Source organism: Sorghum bicolor, chromosome 6, assembly GCF_000003195.3.
Source record: "Sorghum bicolor cultivar BTx623 chromosome 6, Sorghum_bicolor_NCBIv3, whole genome shotgun sequence".
In the NCBI taxonomy this organism is placed as follows: domain Eukaryota; kingdom Viridiplantae; phylum Streptophyta; class Magnoliopsida; order Poales; family Poaceae; genus Sorghum; species Sorghum bicolor.
This window is the reverse complement of record NC_012875.2, coordinates 59,607,751-59,629,174: the sequence shown is the minus strand read 5'-3', so window position 1 is coordinate 59,629,174 and position 21,424 is coordinate 59,607,751. Positions and strand designations below refer to the sequence as shown.

General features: G+C 46.9%; 4 protein-coding genes and 2 non-coding genes across 7 annotated transcripts; 5 read left to right on the top strand and 1 right to left on the bottom strand.

The window, feature by feature from the left end:
• Positions 159–6,091, top strand: LOC8070307. Of its 2 annotated transcripts, XM_021463075.1 has the most exons (7): positions 159–583; positions 899–947; positions 3,262–3,814; positions 3,895–4,038; positions 4,240–4,480; positions 4,639–5,139; positions 5,246–6,091. In XM_021463075.1, exons 3-7 carry the CDS (start codon positions 3,338–3,340, stop codon positions 5,671–5,673), a joined length of 1,791 nt encoding a protein of 596 aa, XP_021318750.1. In that variant the 5' UTR covers positions 159–583; positions 899–947; positions 3,262–3,337; the 3' UTR covers positions 5,674–6,091. The 2 variants fall into 2 exon arrangements, with proteins under 2 accessions (XP_021318750.1, XP_021318751.1); XM_021463076.1 differs by lacking the exons at positions 159–583; positions 899–947 and adding an exon at positions 2,507–2,559.
• Positions 8,800–12,011, top strand: LOC110436684 (probable adenylate kinase 6, chloroplastic). Its single transcript, XM_021464156.1, has 4 exons — positions 8,800–9,239; positions 9,998–10,138; positions 10,542–10,814; positions 11,523–12,011. Exons 1-4 carry the CDS (start codon positions 8,928–8,930, stop codon positions 11,664–11,666), a joined length of 870 nt encoding a protein of 289 aa, XP_021319831.1. The 5' UTR covers positions 8,800–8,927; the 3' UTR covers positions 11,667–12,011.
• TRNAA-CGC lies at positions 12,647–12,719 on the top strand. The gene has a single exon. It is a non-coding gene; the product is annotated as a tRNA-Ala (tRNA).
• On the bottom strand, positions 13,887–14,475 carry LOC8082587. Its single transcript, XM_021463671.1, has 2 exons — positions 14,390–14,475; positions 13,887–14,316 (listed from the first exon to the last, which is right to left on the bottom strand). The coding sequence occupies exons 1-2, from the start codon at positions 14,473–14,475 to the stop codon at positions 13,887–13,889; spliced, it is 516 nt and encodes a 171-aa protein (XP_021319346.1).
• Positions 15,230–15,302, top strand: TRNAA-CGC. Its single transcript has one exon. It is a non-coding gene; the product is annotated as a tRNA-Ala (tRNA).
• On the top strand, positions 17,320–19,850 carry LOC8070306 (trihelix transcription factor ASR3). The gene is made up of 2 exons (XM_002448695.2): positions 17,320–18,412; positions 19,105–19,850. The coding sequence occupies exons 1-2, from the start codon at positions 17,581–17,583 to the stop codon at positions 19,434–19,436; spliced, it is 1,164 nt and encodes a 387-aa protein (XP_002448740.2). The 5' UTR covers positions 17,320–17,580; the 3' UTR covers positions 19,437–19,850.

Here is a 21,424-nt window from a genome sequence, read left to right as displayed (position 1 = left end):
TCATGTATATTTAATGCTCCATGCATGTGCCGCAAGATTCGATGTGACGGGGAATCTTGAAAAATTTTGCGAACTAAACAAGGCCTTTATCTTGCATGCCAATCGTTTTCCAACTCGAAATGCTGATGCCACGACCCACGACTACTATCCCAGGTACTCCGGTGCCAGTATCTATAGAGCCACTCGTGCATTTGCTCCAATTTTTTTTTTCTCTCTCTTCATTCTCGCGATCGAAATTCGCTGGTGCATGTGCGTTTTCTATTCTATCTCCGTCACCCTTTTTCCTCCCTCCCCCACCTTCTTCTTCCTCCTCCCGTCCCCGACGGCGTGCTTCCTACTGCCGCCGTCGGCGACCTGCTCTTCCGCGGCATAACTCCGCATCCTGGCCGCCTCGTCCTACCCCCGGCGGCTCCTTCTCCCTGATTCCCGCCGCCCGCCGTCCATCACGCCTCCTTCAGCAGACACGCGGGCCTACTCTGCTGCACAACGCCGCCTCCAGGCGCCTCGCTCGTCCGTTCCTCTCCACCTCCCTCCGCCGGCGAAAGTTCGGGCTCGCTCCGCCGAGCTCCCTCCGCTGTTCCGGGTGAGTCTACGCGCCAGCTCCTCTTTCTCCTCTTCTGGCCGAGTCCTCATCGATTTTGGGCGCGCGCCCCTTCTCCCGGCGGGCTGTGCTGCGCGGACGCGGTTCGGATCCGGCGGCCGGATCCGCGCCGTCCTCGCCGCCAGCTTGGTGCCTCTCATCGTGGCTGGGCGCACCCCCCCCCCCCCTACTCCACTACTACTTTCTTTTTTTTTGGGGGGGGGGGGGGGGGGCGTGGACTGTGGAGTGGACACCAGGGTTGGCCCTCCTGGCCGCTAAGATCCTCCCCTTCCTGACCTCTTCCTTCTCTTTCTGCAGATCTGCTGGAGCGCCAGCAACGCGGCCTCGCCATCCCTCCGGAGTCCGGGTAAGAAGGCTTGCTCGTTCTGTACCTCGCCTAGTCTCCTCTAGGTTTGAACCTTTCGTGTTGCTCTGAAGAAATGCTAGCAGCCGGCGATTACAAGGATGCAACACAAAAATAGTCATCAAGCATTCAGACCTGTTATTGAATTATGGATCCCCAAATTAGTTAGAGTGTTTTTTTTAAACTTAGTTAGAGTGTTATTAGTAAGGAGGTAAGTGCAGTTACCCACGTTAGCAAAATGGGTGAAAGACTAGAAGCAGCACCGGTGCAGGCCACCGAAATTTCAAAACCTGAACCTCCTGACTTAACACTATGACCACTTAATGAACTTGTGGCAGTAGCACTTGATTAATCATGGTAATACTATAGGAAATACATTTCAAATAATACTACATTGATGATCTGTTTTCAGTGTGCTTAAGAGCGATATTAAGGGTACAAAACATAAAAAAGGTCACAATTCAGGAAATTTGTCCTATTCTCTCTCCTCGCCATTCCCTTTCTCTCTCCAGACTACAAACACTGGATTGGTGGTCTCCATGGGCTCACACCAACCTCTCGGCTCCTTCGCTGACCATAGCGTTCCACTACTGGCACCACTCCACAACCAGTCCCAGGTAGCACTCTCTCAAGGCAAACCAAGAGCACCACGGGGAGTGGGGGAGCACGGAGATGGCCTGAGAAGGAGGTCCCTGGCTTTCTTCTTTCTCGCTGCTGAGTGCCGACAGAGATCTGTGTGTGTGATCTTTAGTCGGGTTTGCCTTTTGCTGGTGACTAACCAATCCATCATAGCTTTGCTGTCTTGGATGGATTATTTCAGTTTGTGCAAGAGCTGGATTGGTGCTCCCAATCAGATCCAAATATTTCACCTGTCTTCCCCTCGTTGGTTGTGAACTCGTGTGCTGCACAGGTGATTCGTGACAGCTGGGCAGAATCTGTTCATTCATAGTTCCATTAAATTCTTTGTTTTGTTTCCTTGAACCAAAAAATCGATACGAGTTGATGTCACCCATGGGAACCCAATTAAGCTGGGAACTGGGGAGCTAGTGCAGCTTTCCCAAAAATATTGGGGTTTAAAAAAAATGATGTAGGATTTTGGTCAACTTTTACTCCCTTCCCTTGTACTAGTAAGGTTTATAGGTTTATTAAATTCTGTATAGAAAATTGGATTAGGGTGTTCATTCACCGATTAGGTATCTAGCTAATGTTTACATTGTAGAGCAAAAGTATATTTATAAAATGGACGCTCTTTTTTGTTTCTGATTGTGGTTATTATAAGTTGATAACTGGAACACCGACTACCTCTAGTTTTCCAGATCAATGTTGAGGTTAGGCACCTTATTTAGTTATTACGCTGTGATTTGTGCAGTGGAGATCCTCATGGAAAGATATGTGCTAGGGAGTAGTGAATACAAGCAAACGATCGTTAAGGATCCTGCATCTACTTGCTGGTGCAAATTTGCGATAGTCAATGTGTTTCCTGTTTTTGTGGGAGTTCGCATGTTGGCAACTTTAATATTCAGTGTAGAATTTAAAAGTTGTATAGTTTCTCCATTTTGCAGCTCATCAATTCTTCCCCCTTAGAGACATGCATTTCCAAGATTACAATAACACTGTAGGTATTCGAGGCATATCAAACATTTTTTCATCACTATATGTATTCAACTATTCATACCTTTCAATTTTCTCTAGGCAAGTTATCTATTCAAGTTTGGTCTATCATGGCACCTGTCGATTTGTTTTACCCTCCAATGTCAATATGTTATAGGTATCTTAGCTCCATTTTAGTTTTTTATTAATAAAAGAGGATAAGTTATGCCCTTGTTGCATGCCTTATCTTCCCAAGTTCAACATTGATTAATCTGCAGAGTAGGAGACGACGTGGATCCTTGGTATTCTGCATGTTTCTCATGAATTCATGCTTCGCTTGTGCACTTTTACTGCTAATATTTTATTATTTTACCCCTATAGTCTTCTTGATATATCATTCTTCCAGCTGTTGTTATTCCACTGGGAGGAATGGTACTTCTAGAAAACTTTGCACTTATTCTCTGCAAAGATAACTTTATTCTTTTAACATCATTCCTATTGCAGCGCCTTTTTGTGCTGGCTGCACGCAACCATTTTTTTACGTATTTTCTTAGACAATGCGCTGAGGTGCTGTGATATTAGTTTTATATTCTCTCTGATTTGGAACTTGTAGACTTAATTCTTGATGAGCCATTTTCTGTTGATGAGCTATGGATTTCTTTTTTTTTCCTGTGGTCAGTCCTGCATCAATTTTAAACAAAGTTAATACCTATTTTTTCATCTTCAGGGTTCTGCTCTCTCATGCTGCAGTTTTACAACTTTGAAGGCTTCAAAAATCCACAGAACTAGATGATACTTGCATAATGCAGCCCTCAGATATTTGGAAGGCGCATGCTGGTTCATCACAGTCAGAGGGTTCGGGTCTGGATATGGAGAGGAACGGATGCAGTCATAATTGTTGTCCATCTCCTCTCCAACCAATTGCCTCAGCTGGTCAGCACTCTGAAAGCAGCGCTGCATACTTTTCTTGGCCTACATCTACTCTAATGCACGGCTCAGCTGAAGGCCGTGCTAACTACTTCGGGAATCTACAGAAGGGTGTACTACCAGGACATCTTGGTCGCTTGCCAAAGGGCCAGCAAGCCACCACCTTACTTGATTTAATGATTATAAGAGCATTCCACAGCAAGATCCTCCGCCGGTTTAGTCTTGGTACAGCAATAGGCTTTAGAATCAGGAAAGGAACATTGACTGACACACCTGCCATCCTTGTGTTTGTTGCTCGAAAGGTTCACAGGAAGTGGCTCAGCCCTACTCAATGTCTTCCAGCTGCCCTTGAGGTAGGCATTATTTTGTTTCATGTAGGTTACAAAGTTATGTAAGCCATTCGAAATCACATTCAGTCACATTCCATAAACAGGGACCTGGGGGTGTGTGGTGTGATGTTGATGTTGTTGAATTTTCTTATTATGGTGCACCAGCCCCAACACCAAAGGAACAGCTTTATGATGAGCTTGTTGATGGATTGCGTGGTAGCGACCCTATTGTAGGCTCAGGTTCACAGGTAACATTCTTTTGTTCTCTTATGCTGCATCTTGTTTGGACTGTTTTATTACTTGACCACCTTTCTTTTTTCATCAAATGGCATGCTTTGTTGCTATAATCATACAATGACCGGTGTTACTGCAGGTCTGCATTGTTTTCTTATGCATCAAAATCACTTGGACATCAGCTAAGAGTTGTATTTTTTTGTTTCAATCTTTAGGTGGCTAGTCTTGAGACCTATGGGACTTTGGGTGCCATTGTGAAGAGTCGAACTGGCAATAAGCAAGTTGGGTTCCTTACAAACAGGCATGTTGCGGTTGATCTGGATTATCCCAACCAGAAGATGTTCCATCCGCTTCCTCCTAATCTTGGACCTGGAGTTTACCTAGGTGCTGTTGAGAGAGCAACATCATTTATAACAGATGATGTTTGGTATGGGATCTACGCAGGAACAAACCCAGGTATGATGTCAATAATAGCTTTGGTCAAGCTTTTGCACTTTATGGCATTCCCCACTGCTCATTTTAGTGTTTACTTTGACTTTTATTGTGATATATATTATTTCTTGGTATATTGATATCCTTACCCTCATGTCCTCTACGTTGTAATGTCGCTGCAGAAACTTTTGTCCGAGCTGATGGTGCATTTATACCGTTTGCTGATGACTTTGACATTACTAGTGTCAGCACCTCGGTTAAAGGAGTTGGAGTCATTGGTGATGTAAAGGCAATTGATTTGCAATCCCCAATTGGCAGTCTCATCGGGAGACAAGTTGTCAAAGTTGGAAGAAGTTCTGGTCTGACGACAGGAACTGTTGTCGCATATGCACTTGAGTACAATGATGAGAAGGGAATATGCTTCTTCACTGACTTTCTTGTTGTTGGGGAGAACCAACAAACGTTTGATCTTGAAGGGGACAGTGGAAGCCTCATAATCTTAACAGGACAAGATGGTGAGAAGCCGCAGCCTATAGGGATTATATGGGGTGGTACAGCCAATCGGGGAAGGTTGAAACTTAAAAGTGGTCAGGGTCCTGAGAACTGGACAAGTGGAGTTGATCTTGGCCGCCTTCTTGATCTCTTGGAGCTAGATCTGATCACAACAAGTGAAGGGCTACAAGGTTGTTTTTCCCAGCCAAAAGTCTCAATCAAAATTAAATATGTTAGGTCCTGTTTGTACTATCATCTTCATTTTCTCTAATGGCCATTTTGTTCTTTTGTACACAGCTGCCATTGATGAACAAAAGAAAACTCTAGCTGCCGCTGCCGCTGTGGCTACTAATTCAACTGCCACAGAATCGTCACCTGTTGGTGGCCCTCAAGAGAATGATAAAATCGACAAGATCTATGAGCCTCTCGGCATCAACATCATTCCTCGAGATGGTTCTGCCATATCAACGGACCAACCCAACGAGAATATGGAAGAGCTAAACCTAATGTCTCCTATGCGCAACGGTGAAGAAAGCAATGGTGAATTGAATAACTTGGCGATGTCTCCTATGCGCAACGGTGAAGAAGGCAATGGTGACTTGAATAACTTGGACTTGGAATCGGAAAATTCACCTGATGGTATTTCTATTGCTCTGAACCTGGGAGAGCGGGAGCCAAAAAGGCTCCGCACTGATTCGATGCTGGACATAGACTTGCAGAAATGAGGCTTCTATGCTGCAGACGTATTCCACATTATTCAGCTTTTGTATTGATAGGTATGGGCACAAAGGAAATAATCTCTTTCTGGACGACTGGACCTGTTGTCCTGCTTAGAACCGGTTTGGGTTAAGCTGTGAAGCTCCTGAAGCCGGTTGCTCCTGCAGTTTTGCGTCAAGCGTCTAGTGTCTAGTACTCTAGTGTATGTAGTGTTGCGTAAGATGTCGGCCCCTCAATTAGACACAGGTGCCATATTCCTTGCCCATGTAATGTTGTCATTTGTTGTATGCTCATGTTTATGTACTACATGAAGCATTATTGTAAAATTGAGCTACAGCAACCAGAGCTCGAGAATCTTAGGCGCAACCAACCAACCCCGTACCTGATGAATTGATAATAAAGCTGAATATTTTAGGTGTTTGGAAAGTGGCTGCTCTTGGAATTTTGGAGAGTTTTGGATACAAACTTCCTCTGATTCATGCAGAGGCCCTCAGTGTTGTCCCGGTCTGCCTGATCAAACGACCTGCTGGCTCAGGTTTGGACAGAGCAGTCACTCTAGCTGGTTGAGTTCTCAGTAGTTCCTAGTGAACGTGCTCATTGGTCACAAATTAAATAGAGTTTTTTTTTATCTGTCATTATAATTTTTCAAGTTTAGAAATGCGCCCTTATAATTTATCTATTCGAAGAACTGTTATTATAATTTTATCCCTCGTTTATCCATGTCATTTTCTACGCATCTTGCGTACATGGGCCCACTACTAGGCTGTATGCCTACAGAAATACGTGTACAGGCCCACTGTCAGGCAGTTTTGTAATGACAGTTTTGAAAATATTTACTTTCGAAACAGAGCCGTGTCGTGTGTATGTAGATTTGTCTTGAAAGCTAGTTTTGTAATATCATGCTTATTATTGGCGGATCCAAAACAAAAGTTTATCAAATAAAAACGAAAATGCTACAGTGTCAAAATCCAAAAACTTTGCGGATCTAAATAAGACTTTAAGTGACACTACAATTAATATCTATAAAAATCATGATATTTTCTATATTGGGAGTGTCCTAAGAGAGACATGATTTCTTAGCAAATACTCCCTCCATTTTTAACATAACATTATTAGAAAGGCCAATGTCATCTATCGACAAGACTGGCCTACAATTTCTTTTATTTATTGTTTGCAAATATATATATATATATATATATCCTTTGTAATGCAGGTTGATTATATCAGATTTACAGTGAAAAATAGTAGCTCATGATTATGATACTGTATCATATAGGTGATTTATTAATGGAGTAATTTTTCGGTTAAAGTCTCGCACGATAACACAAAAAACACGTATGCTAATTTCAAGAGGGGGATGCACATGTATTTGACATACACCAGTTACAGAAATGGTGGATTTACTAGAACTAAGCCTTATTTACTTTATCATTTTCGTTTGTATTTGATAATTAGGCTCAAAAAATCGTCTCGCAAATTACATATGAACTATGTAATTAGTTATTTTTTATCTATATTTAATGTTTCATGCATGAGCCGTAAAATTTGATTTGACGGAGAATCTTGAATATTTTGCAAAATATTTTGAGAAGTAACAAGACCCTAATTTTTTTTACAGTCGGTGTAGGTTTCCTATAAGTTTTTTTAATCTAATTTGATTAAAGTTAGAGAAGCTTGACACGTGGTGTAAGATCCCAATATTTCAACTTCAGTGTACTAGGCCGCATGCATTTTATGGGATGTACTGTAATTCTATACCTATCTATAAAGAGCCAATAGATTTCTTCCATCACCATGTCCGAGCCATGTTCGAACAGTAGAGGAAAGAAAGAAGGAAAAAATCCAACAAAATCGAAACCATAATGGAATCGCACTCTAACAACCAGAGTCCTTGTCGCTCCTACCTTCCAAAATGTCTACCGAAATATAGAGTATTAATGTGGGAGAAAACCGAAGCTGGCCCAAGTACGGTATCCCAAACCTGTCCAAACTGCAGGATCGTATGGCTCCTGGTGTGTACATAGGCCTTCGATGACAACGAGTCAACGACGAATGACGAAGCAGTTCTATCCATCCGGATGTTAACGGTTATTAAGCTCCTTATGTCGGTTCACAAGTTGTTGATACTCAAATTTGTACAAGTGTTAATAGTCACTCGGCTTGGATGGCTGAGCGCATATTTTGAACAATAGTCTGAGTGTATTTGTGAGTTAATCTGATGTTGAGCCTGTCGCCACTGGCCGAAGTGTCCTTTATCGTTCAATCTGAGTCAAAGATTAGAAAAGAGAGACTCACTCGATTGGATTGTCTGGCCTCTCCAGTTTCCCGTACATGGCTACAAGATGGATGGATGGCTGTGATATGGTATTGGTATATATACTCAAAGGACTTTTTGCTTGTTCGTAGGGTTTAAGATAAAAAAAACTGCAAACAAGTATAATATAAACAACAAATGAGTAGTAAAAATCAATCTCAAGATTTATATAGACTTCGTCTTCTCAATAAAAAAATGTATTATTAGCTTCTTGTCTTTTCACGAACAATGCACAAATTGACAGAAACTTATAAAATCTATATAAAATAAAAATCAAATCTAGAAATTATAATTCAAAAGTTTATTAGGCTCCTTTCAACCAGAGAGTGTAACGTGCCATTGCGCGTGAAATAAAAATCCTAAAAATCTAAGAGCATGTATATAAACTATATATAGACAGTCTGCTTCAAAGTCAATTTTAAAAGCTTAAAAATTGTAAAATTTAATATAAAGGATAAAACACAAATAAATATAATAAAGTGCTCATTTTCTATAAATGTCTGTTTGCTCCCGTAGCAACGCACGGGCATATTTTGCTAGTTTCAATAAAGGGGAAAATTTGCTTTTTTTTTTCTTTTCCCCTTCCCGGGCGCACAGCTGGATTTGACAATCGAACAGGCAGAATCCGGAAGATTCCACGTGGTGACGTGGATCTCTCCTCCTCCGATCCTCCCAGACGACGTCACGACGACAGTTTCCAATTCGGCACGTGACACTACCGGTCTGAGCCGACGCGCGGGTCCCACTACCTGTGGCCCACTGGTCATTGACTTAAAGCACATGTCCCTACACCCCTCGGCCCTCCCCTCCTCTCTGTGCGTGTGGAAGTCGAACTCAAACACGGAAGTCACGAACGCGCGACAAAAAAGAAAGAAAGAAAAACCCGAGAAATATCTCTGCGGCCCTGCAGAGCTCTGCTCGTCTGGTCCCCCGAGCCGAGCCGGCGAGATGGCGGGGATCTCTCGCGCGATCCGGGCCTGCGCCGCCGCGTCCCGGCGGACGCTGGCCGCTGCTTCGGGGGCGGCGCTGCCGAAGGAGGAAGCGGCAGCGGCGGGGGCGGGGGTGAGAGCGGCGGCGACCGGGCGCAGGGGGCGGGATCAGGAGGACGGGAGGCGCGTGCAGTGGGTGTTCCTCGGGTGCCCCGGGGTGGGCAAGGGCACCTACGCCAGTCGCCTCTCGCAGCTGCTCGGCGTCCCGCACATCGCCACCGGCGACCTCGTCCGCGACGCCCTGGCCACCCCTGGCCCCTTCTCGAAGAAGGTATAAATCTCAGCCTCAGTGAATTACCTGGTCCTGAGATAGGTTGGGTTGATGGATCCGGTGCGTCATGTTCTAGTTCGCTTGTAAGCTCCAACCTCCAAGCAATCATGTTGCGTACTTGCGTGTGCCATGGATCATTGTTGCTCTACTAACCCCCTGCTGTATCATTCTTCATTCATTGGATCGTCGCCGCTCGTCACCACTGAAACTAGGGTCTCTACGATTGCACTTGCCTGCGTTCTGCTAGCATTGCATATCGACAAACCGTGGTAGTGCATAGCTAGGAAGCACCACAGCTCACGAAGCTGCTGACTGTGTCTGTTTTCCATGAAACATTGCTTTCCGTACTTCACCTGTAGAATGATCTCGTTAAAAAAAATGTTTGGGTCAATTTCACAACCCATCAGAAGCTTGTAAAGTCTATAAGTAGCTCCACATAGGTTGTTTGTTGTTTAAATAAAAACCCTGTGTAAGGATGAAGCTAATCATTTGGCCTCTGATTGTAGGCTGTAGTTTAGTTGTAGTTAGACCATAACCTTGTTGATGCAATTCCACATAGACCATTAGAACCTCCTGTTGTGCCTCCTCTTCTTTGATCACTTTGTACTTTTGTAGTTCTGTTTCATTCATTGTGCTAGGTGTGTTTGTTTCTTTTCCAGCTCGCTGAGATTGTCAATCGGGGAAACTAGTGTCTAATGAGATCAACATAAATTTGTTGTCAATTTTCTTGATGGTATTGTTTGTATTTTTTTTTCCAGCTTGCTGAGATCGTGAATCATGGAAAGCTGGTGTCTGATGAGATCATCATAAATCTGCTGTCAAGACGCCTGGAAGAGGGAGAAGAAAAGGGTGAATTGGGGTTCATCCTTGATGGCTTTCCTCGAACCATAAGACAAGCGGTGAGCTAATTATTTGACCTGACCGTAAGTATGCAAAATAGACATACTTGCCTCTTATCAGGAAGCATTTTTCACATGTATTTTCTTTTGAGTTCTTATCATATCTGAGCTTGGGAATAATGTGCTTTATGTGCTGTTTGAGACTAATAATGTGTAACTTGATCACAGTAGCGGTCTTAGACTCGGTACCTTTGTTATCTTTCCTTTAACCTGATAGTTTCTCGAAGCCATTAGCCAGGCACAAATTGGTTAGAACTGAACAGATTTCCTCTGCCTTAGCCTTTAGCCCTCAGCAATGAACAATTGGTATCCTTGGTTTTGTATCTTAACATTAACTTGTGTTGAACCTTAGACATGGGTAGATTGCTAGGTACTAATATTGTTTTATCATGTGCCTTGTTAGGAGATACTTGAAGGAGTGACAGATATTGATTTGGTGATCAATCTCAAGCTCCGAGAAGAAGCTCTGCTTGCAAAATGCCTTGGCAGAAGGATGTGCAGCCAGTGTGGCGGAAACTTCAATGTGGCCTCCATTGATATCGAGGGTGAAAATGGTGGAGCTCGAATGTACATGCCTCCACTATTGCCTCCTCCACAGTGTGAATCGAAGCTAATAACCAGAGCAGATGATACTGAAGAAGTGGTAAAAGAGCGGCTACGTGTGTACCATGATTTGGTAGGTTCCAATTGCCTGAGATTGCCTTTTGAGATTTTAGCTTGCTCATTCTTTTTAATATCTATTTATCTGACCCGAATACTCAATTTGTGCTACTTGTAGTAAATGAGTTTGTTGTTGATATATAGGTCAGTTAGACTATTTTCTTGCATTTAAAAAGACTATGGGGGTGTTTAGTTCCCCATAGAATCCAAAATGCAAAATGTCAACTACTTTGGAGTGATGAAATGCAAAATGCCGAAATTTTGAGGGTCATGTTTAGTTCCATCCAAAATGCAGAATTTATTGCCCTCACGAGAGCCTCTTGACTCTTGAGGCTCTTTTTGGGGGTTTTTGGCCTCTTGAGGCCAAAATCCAAAATGGAGAGTTACCACCTTTTTGCCAAAAATTTTGCATGGTGTTTGGTTCCATTTTGCAAAATGATGGACCAAAACCCAAATTTTTTTGAGAAAAAAGGGGAACTAAACACCCCCTATATTTATGACTTGTATATGTGGAGTAATGTATATTTTAATTTGGCATGTAAACGTTGTGAGGATTTTTTTTTTAAACTTAGTAAGGAGCATATGCACCTATGTGTTATGGAAATGTCACAGATGATTCTTCCTTCCAGTATCGCTATAAGGTTTAAATGCTTGAGTGTTTGACTGTAGCATGTTCGCTGTGGTGTCATCATATACCTTACCAAGTGGGTTGTCATCTTTGCAGACTGAACCAGTGGAGGAATTCTACAGAACACGTGGGAAACTCTTAGAGTTCAATCTACCTGGTGGAATACCCGAATCATGGCCAAAGTTATTGCAAGCCTTGAACATAGAAGACCCTGACAATAAGAGATCTGCAGCAGCATGATTTTTTGTTTGTTTGTTTTAGGAATGCACATTAAATTAAACATCTGTAGCTTATCTCAAAGTTATTCAATTGATGAGCATTCCATATATCTTTAGAAAGTGTAGTCCATTGGGGGTCCAGGTTATTTTGGCGTACCACTCAATTGTATAGTAGATTGATTATCGATGGGCAAGATCGATGGATATGCTGATTGTTATCTTCGAACGCAAGGTCTGTAAAAGGCAAGAAATAATTGTTTGACGTCGAGACATTCATTTGTAGCCTGTAACATACATGTGCTCGTTGAAAGAGGTGCATACCAGAAACATCTGAACCTTTGGAGATATCATTGAAGCTTTTCGTGTATGTGATGAGCTTTTTTGCTATACATTGCATGTGAGGAATCAGGCATCAGTCTGTTAGGTTGTCAGCTGGTTCATTGCATCATGTGAATATGATCTCATGAAGTCATGTTTGCCTTGCGGAATCCACCTGTGATTCTAACCTTGGTCTTTCCAGTGCGCAGGTGTCCCTACATGGCACCATGATGTTTGAATCACCATGGCGCCTACATATTGAGACAGATCAGTCTGAACTTGGCATGTGGACAGGAATAACGCCCAGATCAGGTGGATCTAGACAGTGCAGCACCTGCAACCGAAGAGACCAAACCGGCAATGTTTCGTTTCGCTGAAATTTATTTATGCTTATACTTATGTTGAAATGGTGTGGGCTGTTATTTCGCTGAAAAGTATTGTTGAAATAGAGCAGCGGAACAGGACGGGCTTACCCCTCCGCTCTTTTTTTCTTTCCATATATACCTAGCCTAGGGGAACCCAATTCTGTATTTTTCTAAGCTATACATACATACGTAAGTCAACAATCGAGGTGAGTTCTGCCAATTCTGGCTGGCTTACCCTTCCCTTCTTGTGGAACAGCAATAGCTGATGCTAATGTACATGTTGGAATTAGTCAAGCAGCATTTGAATCAACAACGAATAGGGGGTGTAGCTCATATGGTAGAGCGCTCGCTTCGCATGCGAGAGGCACGGGGTTCGATTCCCCGCACCTCCATTTTTTTTCTTCACAATTTTTTTGCTTTATTTTTAGCTCATGTTTGTGTTCTTCTCTATGCCCATCTTTTCTTTTTTTTTCTTCACAAATTTTTTATTTTATTTTAGCTCATGTTTGTGTTCTTCTCTATGCCCATCTTTCTTTTCTTTTTTCTTCACAAAATTTTGCTTTATTTTGGCTCATGTTTGTGTTCTTCTTTATGCCATCTTTAAAAAAAAACACATTAAGTAATTTCAGACATGGCTGAAAGTACTGTTGGCCGATTTATTGTGAGAGAAAAACACTGCTGGTTGGCAGAAAAAATACGCCTTATAAGGAGATGTTTGGTTGGGGGAGAAAAACACTGCTGGTTGGCAGAAAAAATACGCCTTATAAGGAGATGTTTGGTTGGGGTAATTAAAGTTTAACAGGTACTCTAGCATTTTGGTTTTATTTGATAATTTTTTTGCGGATAGGTTTTATTTGATAATTAGTGTCCAATTACAGACTAATTAGACTCAAAAGATTCGTCTTTAATTTTGCAAATATTCTATATTTTATACTCCATGCATGTGTCCAAACATTCGATGTAACGAACGGTAAACTTTAACACGAATAACCAAACACAGCCTAGGACAAGTGAACAGGCTCAACTAAAAGCGAGCTCATTTGCTCAGATACTATCCCTGATGTGTTCCGATCACTTAATGTTTCTTGGTGAGCTTGCTGAAATTCTTATTTGATCTTGTGTAATAAGCTCCATGGGCGGAGCTAGGAGTATGTATTGTATTCCATTACAATATGTGTCTGTAGTTATATATGAACAATTATACAATATGTTGTAAATTGGCCTATAAGCCTAATCGACCAATTACCAACCCGTGAAAAAAAAGTGTATCCCATCTCTCATCTCCGCTCTCGTGTCGGGTGAACCAACGTCCTCCATCCATGATTCCATGGCACCACGCCTCTATGGGTGTGTTTGGTTGGATCTTTGGTTTTGTTTTAGCTAGGCCAACATTAGATTGTTTGGTTGGCTGGCCAGCCTACTTAGCCACGCTCTAGGAAGCCAAAAGTGCCCCCCTAGCCAGGCCCAGATTGAATCACCACGTTGGTGTTTCTTCTGGAGCCAGGCTACGCTCGGCCTTCTTCGTGTGTCTTCTCACCGCCCCAACTCCGCCCCCGGCCTCACCATCCCGTCCCTCCTCCGCCACCGCCGTGCTCCTCCACGCGCGCCCCTTTTCCACCGCCGCCGCACACGACGCAAGCGGAGTCCGAGCTGGAGGTGGCGCTGTCGCCCCCAAACTCCCTCCCAACTTCGCCTTCTCCTCCCCCACATCCCAAGGCGCCCCCCGCGACCATCACCGATGCCGAGGACGATGGGACGAGCGAATGCTGCTGCCTCTTTGTGTTGGCGCCTCCGCCGCCGCACCACAGCCGGGTCCGCTCCAGGGAGATCTCATTGTCCTGGAGGTTGATGGACACGCGCTTGCTCGGTGACCGCACCAGGCTCGCCGCCGCCTGCGCCTTGAGGATGCCCTTGGGCGAGCCGCAGCAGGCTGCCGCGGAGCCCGGCGCTCGCCCCCGCCCTCGCTGCCGTTGCCGCTGCCGGCGCCGCCTAGCCGGACACCGTGGGTGCCATGGAGAACATGACCGCATTGAACGTTGCCACGCGTATCGTCACCTCCCACCCTTCACCCATGCTGGCGCTCCCACCTTCACCGCTACCTTCGCCGAACCGCCGCACCGCGACGCACACCTTCTGCTTAGGCGGCATGGGAGGTGGTTGACGCGCGCCTTCTTCGTTGTTGGCCCAGCAAACGACGGTGACCTCCATGCTCACTCTGCTCGAGGAAATGTCTGAAAGAGGGTCATCCTACCGATTGAAAGAAGAGGTAACTCTATCTCAACAAATCAGACAACCAAACATACTCTAAGGCTAGCCAGGCTGATATAGTACACGCAACTAAACAAGTAAGAATTGGCTAGCTAGGGACAGGCTTGAACTAGCCAGACTTAGTTTGGCTAGCCTAGGCTTATCTAGGAAATAATTGACTCGTATGAGGCGGGCTACGGCTGGCGGTCACGATACAACCAACGCCCCTCCCGAGCTCCCACTCGGCCCTCCTCCTCCTAGCTCTGTTGTCCTTGTCCACACGATTCAACCCCTTGCTCCTGCAGTCGACAAGCAATGTGCAGCCGCCTCTGTCTCGATGGCTCGGCCCCTCTTCCATCTTCTCCCGACTTGGCGTCTTGTTGTCTCCATATCCTAGATCCATTATCCAATCCAAACTTTAGGCTTCTAGATTTGGATTTTGTTTTCTTCTCTAATCTGGAACAAATTGGAGTGAATCGCTGCACTCTTTTTTTTTTTTGTTGCTGTTGTGTGTGTTTTATTCTTGTTATGGACATTATATTATGAATTTACGTGGATTGATCCGGTTGCCTGTGAATCTAAATGAGTTGTCATGTCTGCAAATGCACATTTCTATTATAATTTATATATGAACAATTTAAGCGGCTATCATATAGGGGGTGTAGCTCATATGGTAGAGCGCTCGCTTCGCATGCGAGAGGCACGGGGTTCGATTCCCCGCACCTCCATTTTTTTGTTTTCTTTTGCGTCACCTAGCACATAACTTTTTGTTTCTTTATTTATCTTTTGGTTTTGTTCTTTTGCGTCACCTAGCACATAACTTTTTGTTTCTTTATTTATCTTTTGGTTTTGTTTTGCGTCTCCTAGCACATCACTTTTTGTATATTTCTTGTTTTGTTTTGCGTCTCCTAGTACCTCACTTTTTGTTTGTTGTAGTATGTATTTTCTCTGGGCCGGTGCAACGCATGGCAAAACTGCAACGCTCTACGCTCCGGAAAACTGGGGAAAAAAGAAAATTGCGGCCGAATAGAAGAGGCCTCAGTGCAGTGCAGCAGTGCAGGTCTGCAGGAGCAACCTGGAACGCGGTTTCCGGCATAACTCTCGTCCCCCGGCCCCGGCCCTATCCATTCCCGTCCGGCCGGCCCAAACGCCACCGCAAGCGTTTGAGCTCCACTTGATTCAACAGTTAGCAGCAACGCAGCAACTCGCGGTTTTCTTTCTTTCTTTCTTTATACGCTACAAAAGGCAGGCAACCCAGCCCAAGAATCCAGCCTATACTGCGGCTGCATCGCCGTACGCCGCGCTAGCGCTAGCAAAAAGCCGCGGTTCGGTGAGGAATGCTACTCCTACGTACGCTAGGGTGGTGGTATCGGCATCGCCGTGGGGTTCCCGTTCCGCTGCTAGGGATCAGCGATCATTCGGCGGCCGTTCTGTAGGCTGCCAGCCGCGAAGGAACACGAGAGACCACACACACACACACACATACATTGCCGCTGAAAAGGAGGTGGCAACAGAGGCCCAAGCGCCGCGTCTCTAGAACACTACTCCACTAGTAGTAGAATTTTCAGGAGTAGTGGACCTCGGCCTAGCTTAGGGGGTGCTTCTGCTGCCTCCCGAACCCGGTGGTGATCACAAGCACTTGTGGGGGACTTTTGGCAAGTAGAGTAAATGATTGCCGTGGAACCATACTTTGCATCTTCTTCTACTGCTACTAAGATATTTTTGTAGGTACATAATAGTACTAGCTAGATTCATCATGTCCACATGCATAAACATAATCCCCAACACCCAACAGGTGGCCAGAACCAACATCCCCCAGGGTGCCCCGGTGTGCATGACTCTGCTGTCTCTGTCTCGGAAAATGACAATGCTGTGGGTTTGCCTTTTTCTTTTCCCATAATTTTTTTCCCTTCAATGTATGCGTGTGTGTATGTATGTATATATACTGGTAGTAAGTATGTCCGAGCACGTCCAGCGATTTTATTACTATTACTATTAGATTAGAGGAACTGTGGCGCGACTGTTCCGGGCGCAGCACGCTCCGCATATGTCCAAGCAAAACACAATCACTCGGCCAACAGTGAGAGTGAGTCCTCTTTCCTAGGCGGAACAGGGGCAATGCAGCGCTCAGAAATGGCGTGGCCGGTCACTGCTGGGTGGGGCCCGGATGGCTCTCTGCCTCTCTGCCCTGCCCGGAAATGAGGAGAGGACGCGGCACGCCGGCAGCTACGGGACACCCCGGTGGCGGTGCTCGCCTCGGCTCCGCGACAAGCCCCCAAACAGAAGTGCTCACTGGTCACTCACCACGGTTGCCATTAGCTACCCACCTACCGGCCACTAGTGGTAAATGGCATAACAGAAAGCCAGCAGAAGGCTAGCAATAGCGACGGCACGTCTTGCCCTTTTTGTTTTTGTCAATCTATCTACTGCGCCTGCGTGCAAGCATTGAGAAGAAGGTTACTACGTAGAAAAAACTGAAAGGAAACCGCGGGAGGAGATGCGCGCAGGAGGAAAGGAAAAGAGTGATGAGCAGCCGTGAACGTGAACGAGCGTGGCCGGGCGCGCGCGGGCGATGAGGTGGAGCTCTGCGCAGCGGCGCAGCGCGCGCCCCCACTCACATGGAGCGCCCTGCCACTGCCACGCTCCAAGCCTTGCACTGCACTGCACACTCACCCACTCAACACCCGCCCCTCAGCTGAAAGAAACGCCCCCAGCCTGCCTGCCGCGCAGCGCACCCTCCCTTCCCCCGCGCTCTCCCTTGGCTGGGTCTGGCTGTGGTGGGTTAAAGCTTAACGCCACCACTAAACCTAAAGCCAACGCAACGCCGTGGGCATGTAAATACGGGGGGGACTCCTCGCCCGCGCCGCGCCGCGCGTCTGAACCCAACCGCACCCAACTCCCTCCCGATGCCCAGCGCCAGCGCGCCGACCCAGACACCGCCGTAGGCCGTAGCAGCAGCCCAGCCAACCACAGCCGGTGCCGCCGGCCTCGCTCGCCAGCAGTCTCATGTCGGCCAACACCGTAGCCAAGGCGGCGGCAGCGCCCATGACGCCCGCCGCCTCCTCCGACCCCTCGCCGTCGTCCTCGTCCGGCGCAGGGGCGTCCCCCTCCCCGCTCGCGCTGCTCCGCCCGCACCAGTACCCGCACGGCCACGGCCACATGACGCCGCCGTCGCCGGCGCTCACGGCCCCGCCGCCGTCCCCGGCGTCCGCGCCCAGGGACTACCGCAAGGGCAACTGGACCCTCCAGGAGACGCTCATCCTCATCACGGCCAAGCGCCTCGACGACGACCGCCGAGCCGGCGGCGGCCACGGCCACCATGGCCACGGGGTTCCTCCCGCCGTGGCGGGGTCGCCCACGACGCCGCGGTCGGCGGAGCAACGGTGGAAGTGGGTGGAGAACTACTGCTGGAACCACGGCTGCCTCCGCAGCCAGAACCAGTGCAACGACAAGTGGGACAACCTCCTCCGCGACTACAAGAAGGTTCGCGACTACGAGTCCCGCGCCGCCGCCGTCACCGCCCCCGCCACTGCCGCTCCCGCGAGGGGTCTCCCGTCCTACTGGGCCATGGAGCGGCCCGAGCGCAAGGACCGCAACCTCCCCACCAACCTGGCGCCGGAGGTGTTCGACGCGCTAACGGACGTGCTGTCCCGCCGCGCCGCGCGGCGAGGGGGCGCGGCGATCGCGGCCGCACCGCCACCACCGCTCGCGCTGCCTCCACCACCGCCTCCTCCATCGCCGCCAAAGCCCCTCCTCGTTCAGCCCCGCGCTCCACCGCCTCCTCCTCCGCTGCCACTTCCGGCGGTGGCCATGGCGCCGCCGGCGACGTCGGTTTCCGGTATGGTCGGTCAGCGCGCGCGCCTGTACTTAATTCCAGCTGCTGTTACATCTATGATCTATCTACCCGTTCCATTTACTGTTCATCTCGTCTCAACTGACACGTGGGCCCGTAGATCGCCACGAGGTTATTTATATGCTTAGAGCCAGACGTTATGATTGGGGGAGATCGGATGCTCTCGCGACCTTGGTGTAATTATTTACGTCACCAGGGGGTTCGCTAGCTTTTTAACTTTTTACTGTGCCTTCTTCCCGGGCGGTGGCAGTGGTAATAATGCTGGGAGATGAGAATAAAGCTGCGTGCAGAGTGCAGTGCGGGCGGCTCATGCATGCAGGGCAACAAAGTGGCGGCGAATCCTATAGTTTATGGAGGGTTTTACTTGCAGAGATAGATAAAAAAAAATAAATAGATTTCATTGCTGCTACGGCTGAAGCAATGCAAAGGAACAAAGGTTGCAATCACTTTGTAAAGGCATTGGCAGGATCCAATTGTAAAGCCTGAAAGCTTGGAGCAACTGTGCAAGCATGCAACGAACTAACAAAGCACCTTTTGTTCTCCAGCTTGTTTGTTTTCGTAGTAAATTATATATTATAAACCTTAATGCGTGTTAACTGTTATGTAGTTTAAGGTTTGCCTGTTACTGTAACGTTTTGATGATGTGTGGATGGATGTATGTTTGTACATGCATGCAGCTGAGGAGCTGACGGGGTCGTCGGAGTCCGGTGAGGACGGGTCGGACGGCGGCGAGCCCGAGCCGAAGCGGCGGCGACTCAACCGGCTGGGGTCCAGCGTGGTGCGAAGCGCGACGGTGCTGGCGCGCACCCTGGTGGCGTGCGAGGAGAAGCGGGAGCGGCGCCACCGGGAGGTCCTGGAGCTGGAGGAGCGGCGGCTGCGGCTGGAGGAGGAGCGCACGGAGGTCCGGCGCCAGGGCTTCGCCGGCCTCGTCTCCGCCGTCAACAGCCTCTCCAGCGCCATCCACGCCCTCGTCTCCGACCACCGCAGCGGCGACTCCGCCTCCCGGTAACCGTCCGGCCGGCAACATCGGCATTGACCCCCCGCAGCTACTAGCCCCGCCGTGGTCCTTCATATCATCTTCCTCCCAGCTCTGCTAGCTACCGCCGGCGTTGTGCAATCCGGCCGGCCGGCCGGCCGGCTCGCTGAGCTCCGACGATCCAGGGACCGCCCCCGAGATGTAAATAAGGTGATGCGTGATTCATTGTTGGTGGCTGTGACTAGAAATTCTTTTGGAGGTGGAAGCGGTATGTATGTAGCATTGCATTGGTCTCGCTCTCGCACGCATGCATGCATGCATGTACAACGTGTCCTGTTGCTACTGCTAGGTGTCTTCCCTTTTGTGCGCTTGCTTGCATGCATTGACTCGTTGTTGACTGGAGATTGGAGCTTGCGATCAGTGGAACAACTGGACATTGTTTCTGTACCTGCCGTGGTGTGGTGTGGGTATTATGATCGATCAGGCTGGCCGCTGCCGGTGATGCATGCCATTGCCACTGCCTTCTTGGGTTCCGGGTTTGTCGCGGACGACGATCATTAGCGGCGCATGGCATGGCATGGCATGGCATGCAAGGGAAGGGAGAGGACGAGGTGGGGAGGATCGATCACCGAGGCAAGCGGTCTGTGTAGCAGCCGTGGGGCCTCTCCCCCTCGCTGCGCCGCGTGCAGGAACTCCACTGCACGGCTGGCGATGCCATAGCTTTCGCTCCTGCATGGTATTGGAGGAAGGAATCAAATCTTGCTCATGCTGTCATGCATGCTAGCTCTAGTAGTACTAGCTGAGGGCCTGAGATGAGAGTAGGAGTAGCATAGCATGCATGCAGTAGCTAGCTAGGTCGTGGATGGAATGGCACTTTTGCCCTCGTGGTATCGTGCATGCTTGCTTTCATGTATGCATGGTACTTAGTTGTACATGGTACTACTGTCGTCTCTATCTCTACCTGGACGATGGGTCGATGATTGTTCAACGAGTCTACTCATGGAATCGACACCAGCGTCCGTCCGGGTGCAACTGCTGTGTGCTGTGGAGGGTTATCAGCGACTTGAGTTGTGTAACACCCCCCCCCCCCCCCCCCCCCCGAACCCGTACCATATGTACAGCCTTGTCCGTCACATCGAATCTTGGAGCACATGTATAAAAGCATTAAAATAGATAAAAACAAAAACTAATTACACAGTTTATCTGTAAATCGTGAGATGAATCTTTTGAGTCTAGTTAGTCTATGATTGGATAATATTTGTCACAAACAAACAAAAATACTACGGTACCGAATCCGAAATCTTTTTGCAACTAAACAAGGCCTACCTTTGTCTGTCTCTGTACTCCCACTCGTGCTGGATCGAGATAAGAGGTACATACTCCGTAGTATGTACGTACACGTACCAACCTGCACGGTCTTCTCAAAAGTACTCCTATCATCACGGCAAGTAAGGTCTTGTTTTTAGTTCAACCCAAAAATCAAAAAGTTTTTAAAATTTCTCATCACAGCAAATCTTATGTTACATGCAGGAAACATTAAATATAGATGAAAATGAAAAACTAATTATACATTTTGTCTGTAAATCATGAAATAAATTTTTTGATCCTAGTTAGTCTATGATTGGACAATATTTATTACTCCCTCCGTCACAAATTATAAGTCATTTCAAGAATCTTGGAGAGTCAAAGTTTTTCAAGTTTAACCAAATTTATATAACAAAATAATAACATTTTTGGTACCAACCAAGTATCATTAGATTATTTGTTAGTTATATTTTCATAGTGTACATATTTTATGACATAAATCTTTATATTTCTCTCTATATTTTTTGTCAAACTTGAAAATGCTTTAACTCTCCAAGATTCTTGGAATGACTTATAATTTAGAACGAATGGAGTACAAACAAACGAAAATACTACAGCAGCGAAATTCAAAAGGTTTCCACGTCTAAACAAGGCATAATATGGTTCAAAAAGCGGCCTTAAAGAATTGCATTATCATTGCCACGAGTAGCGCATTG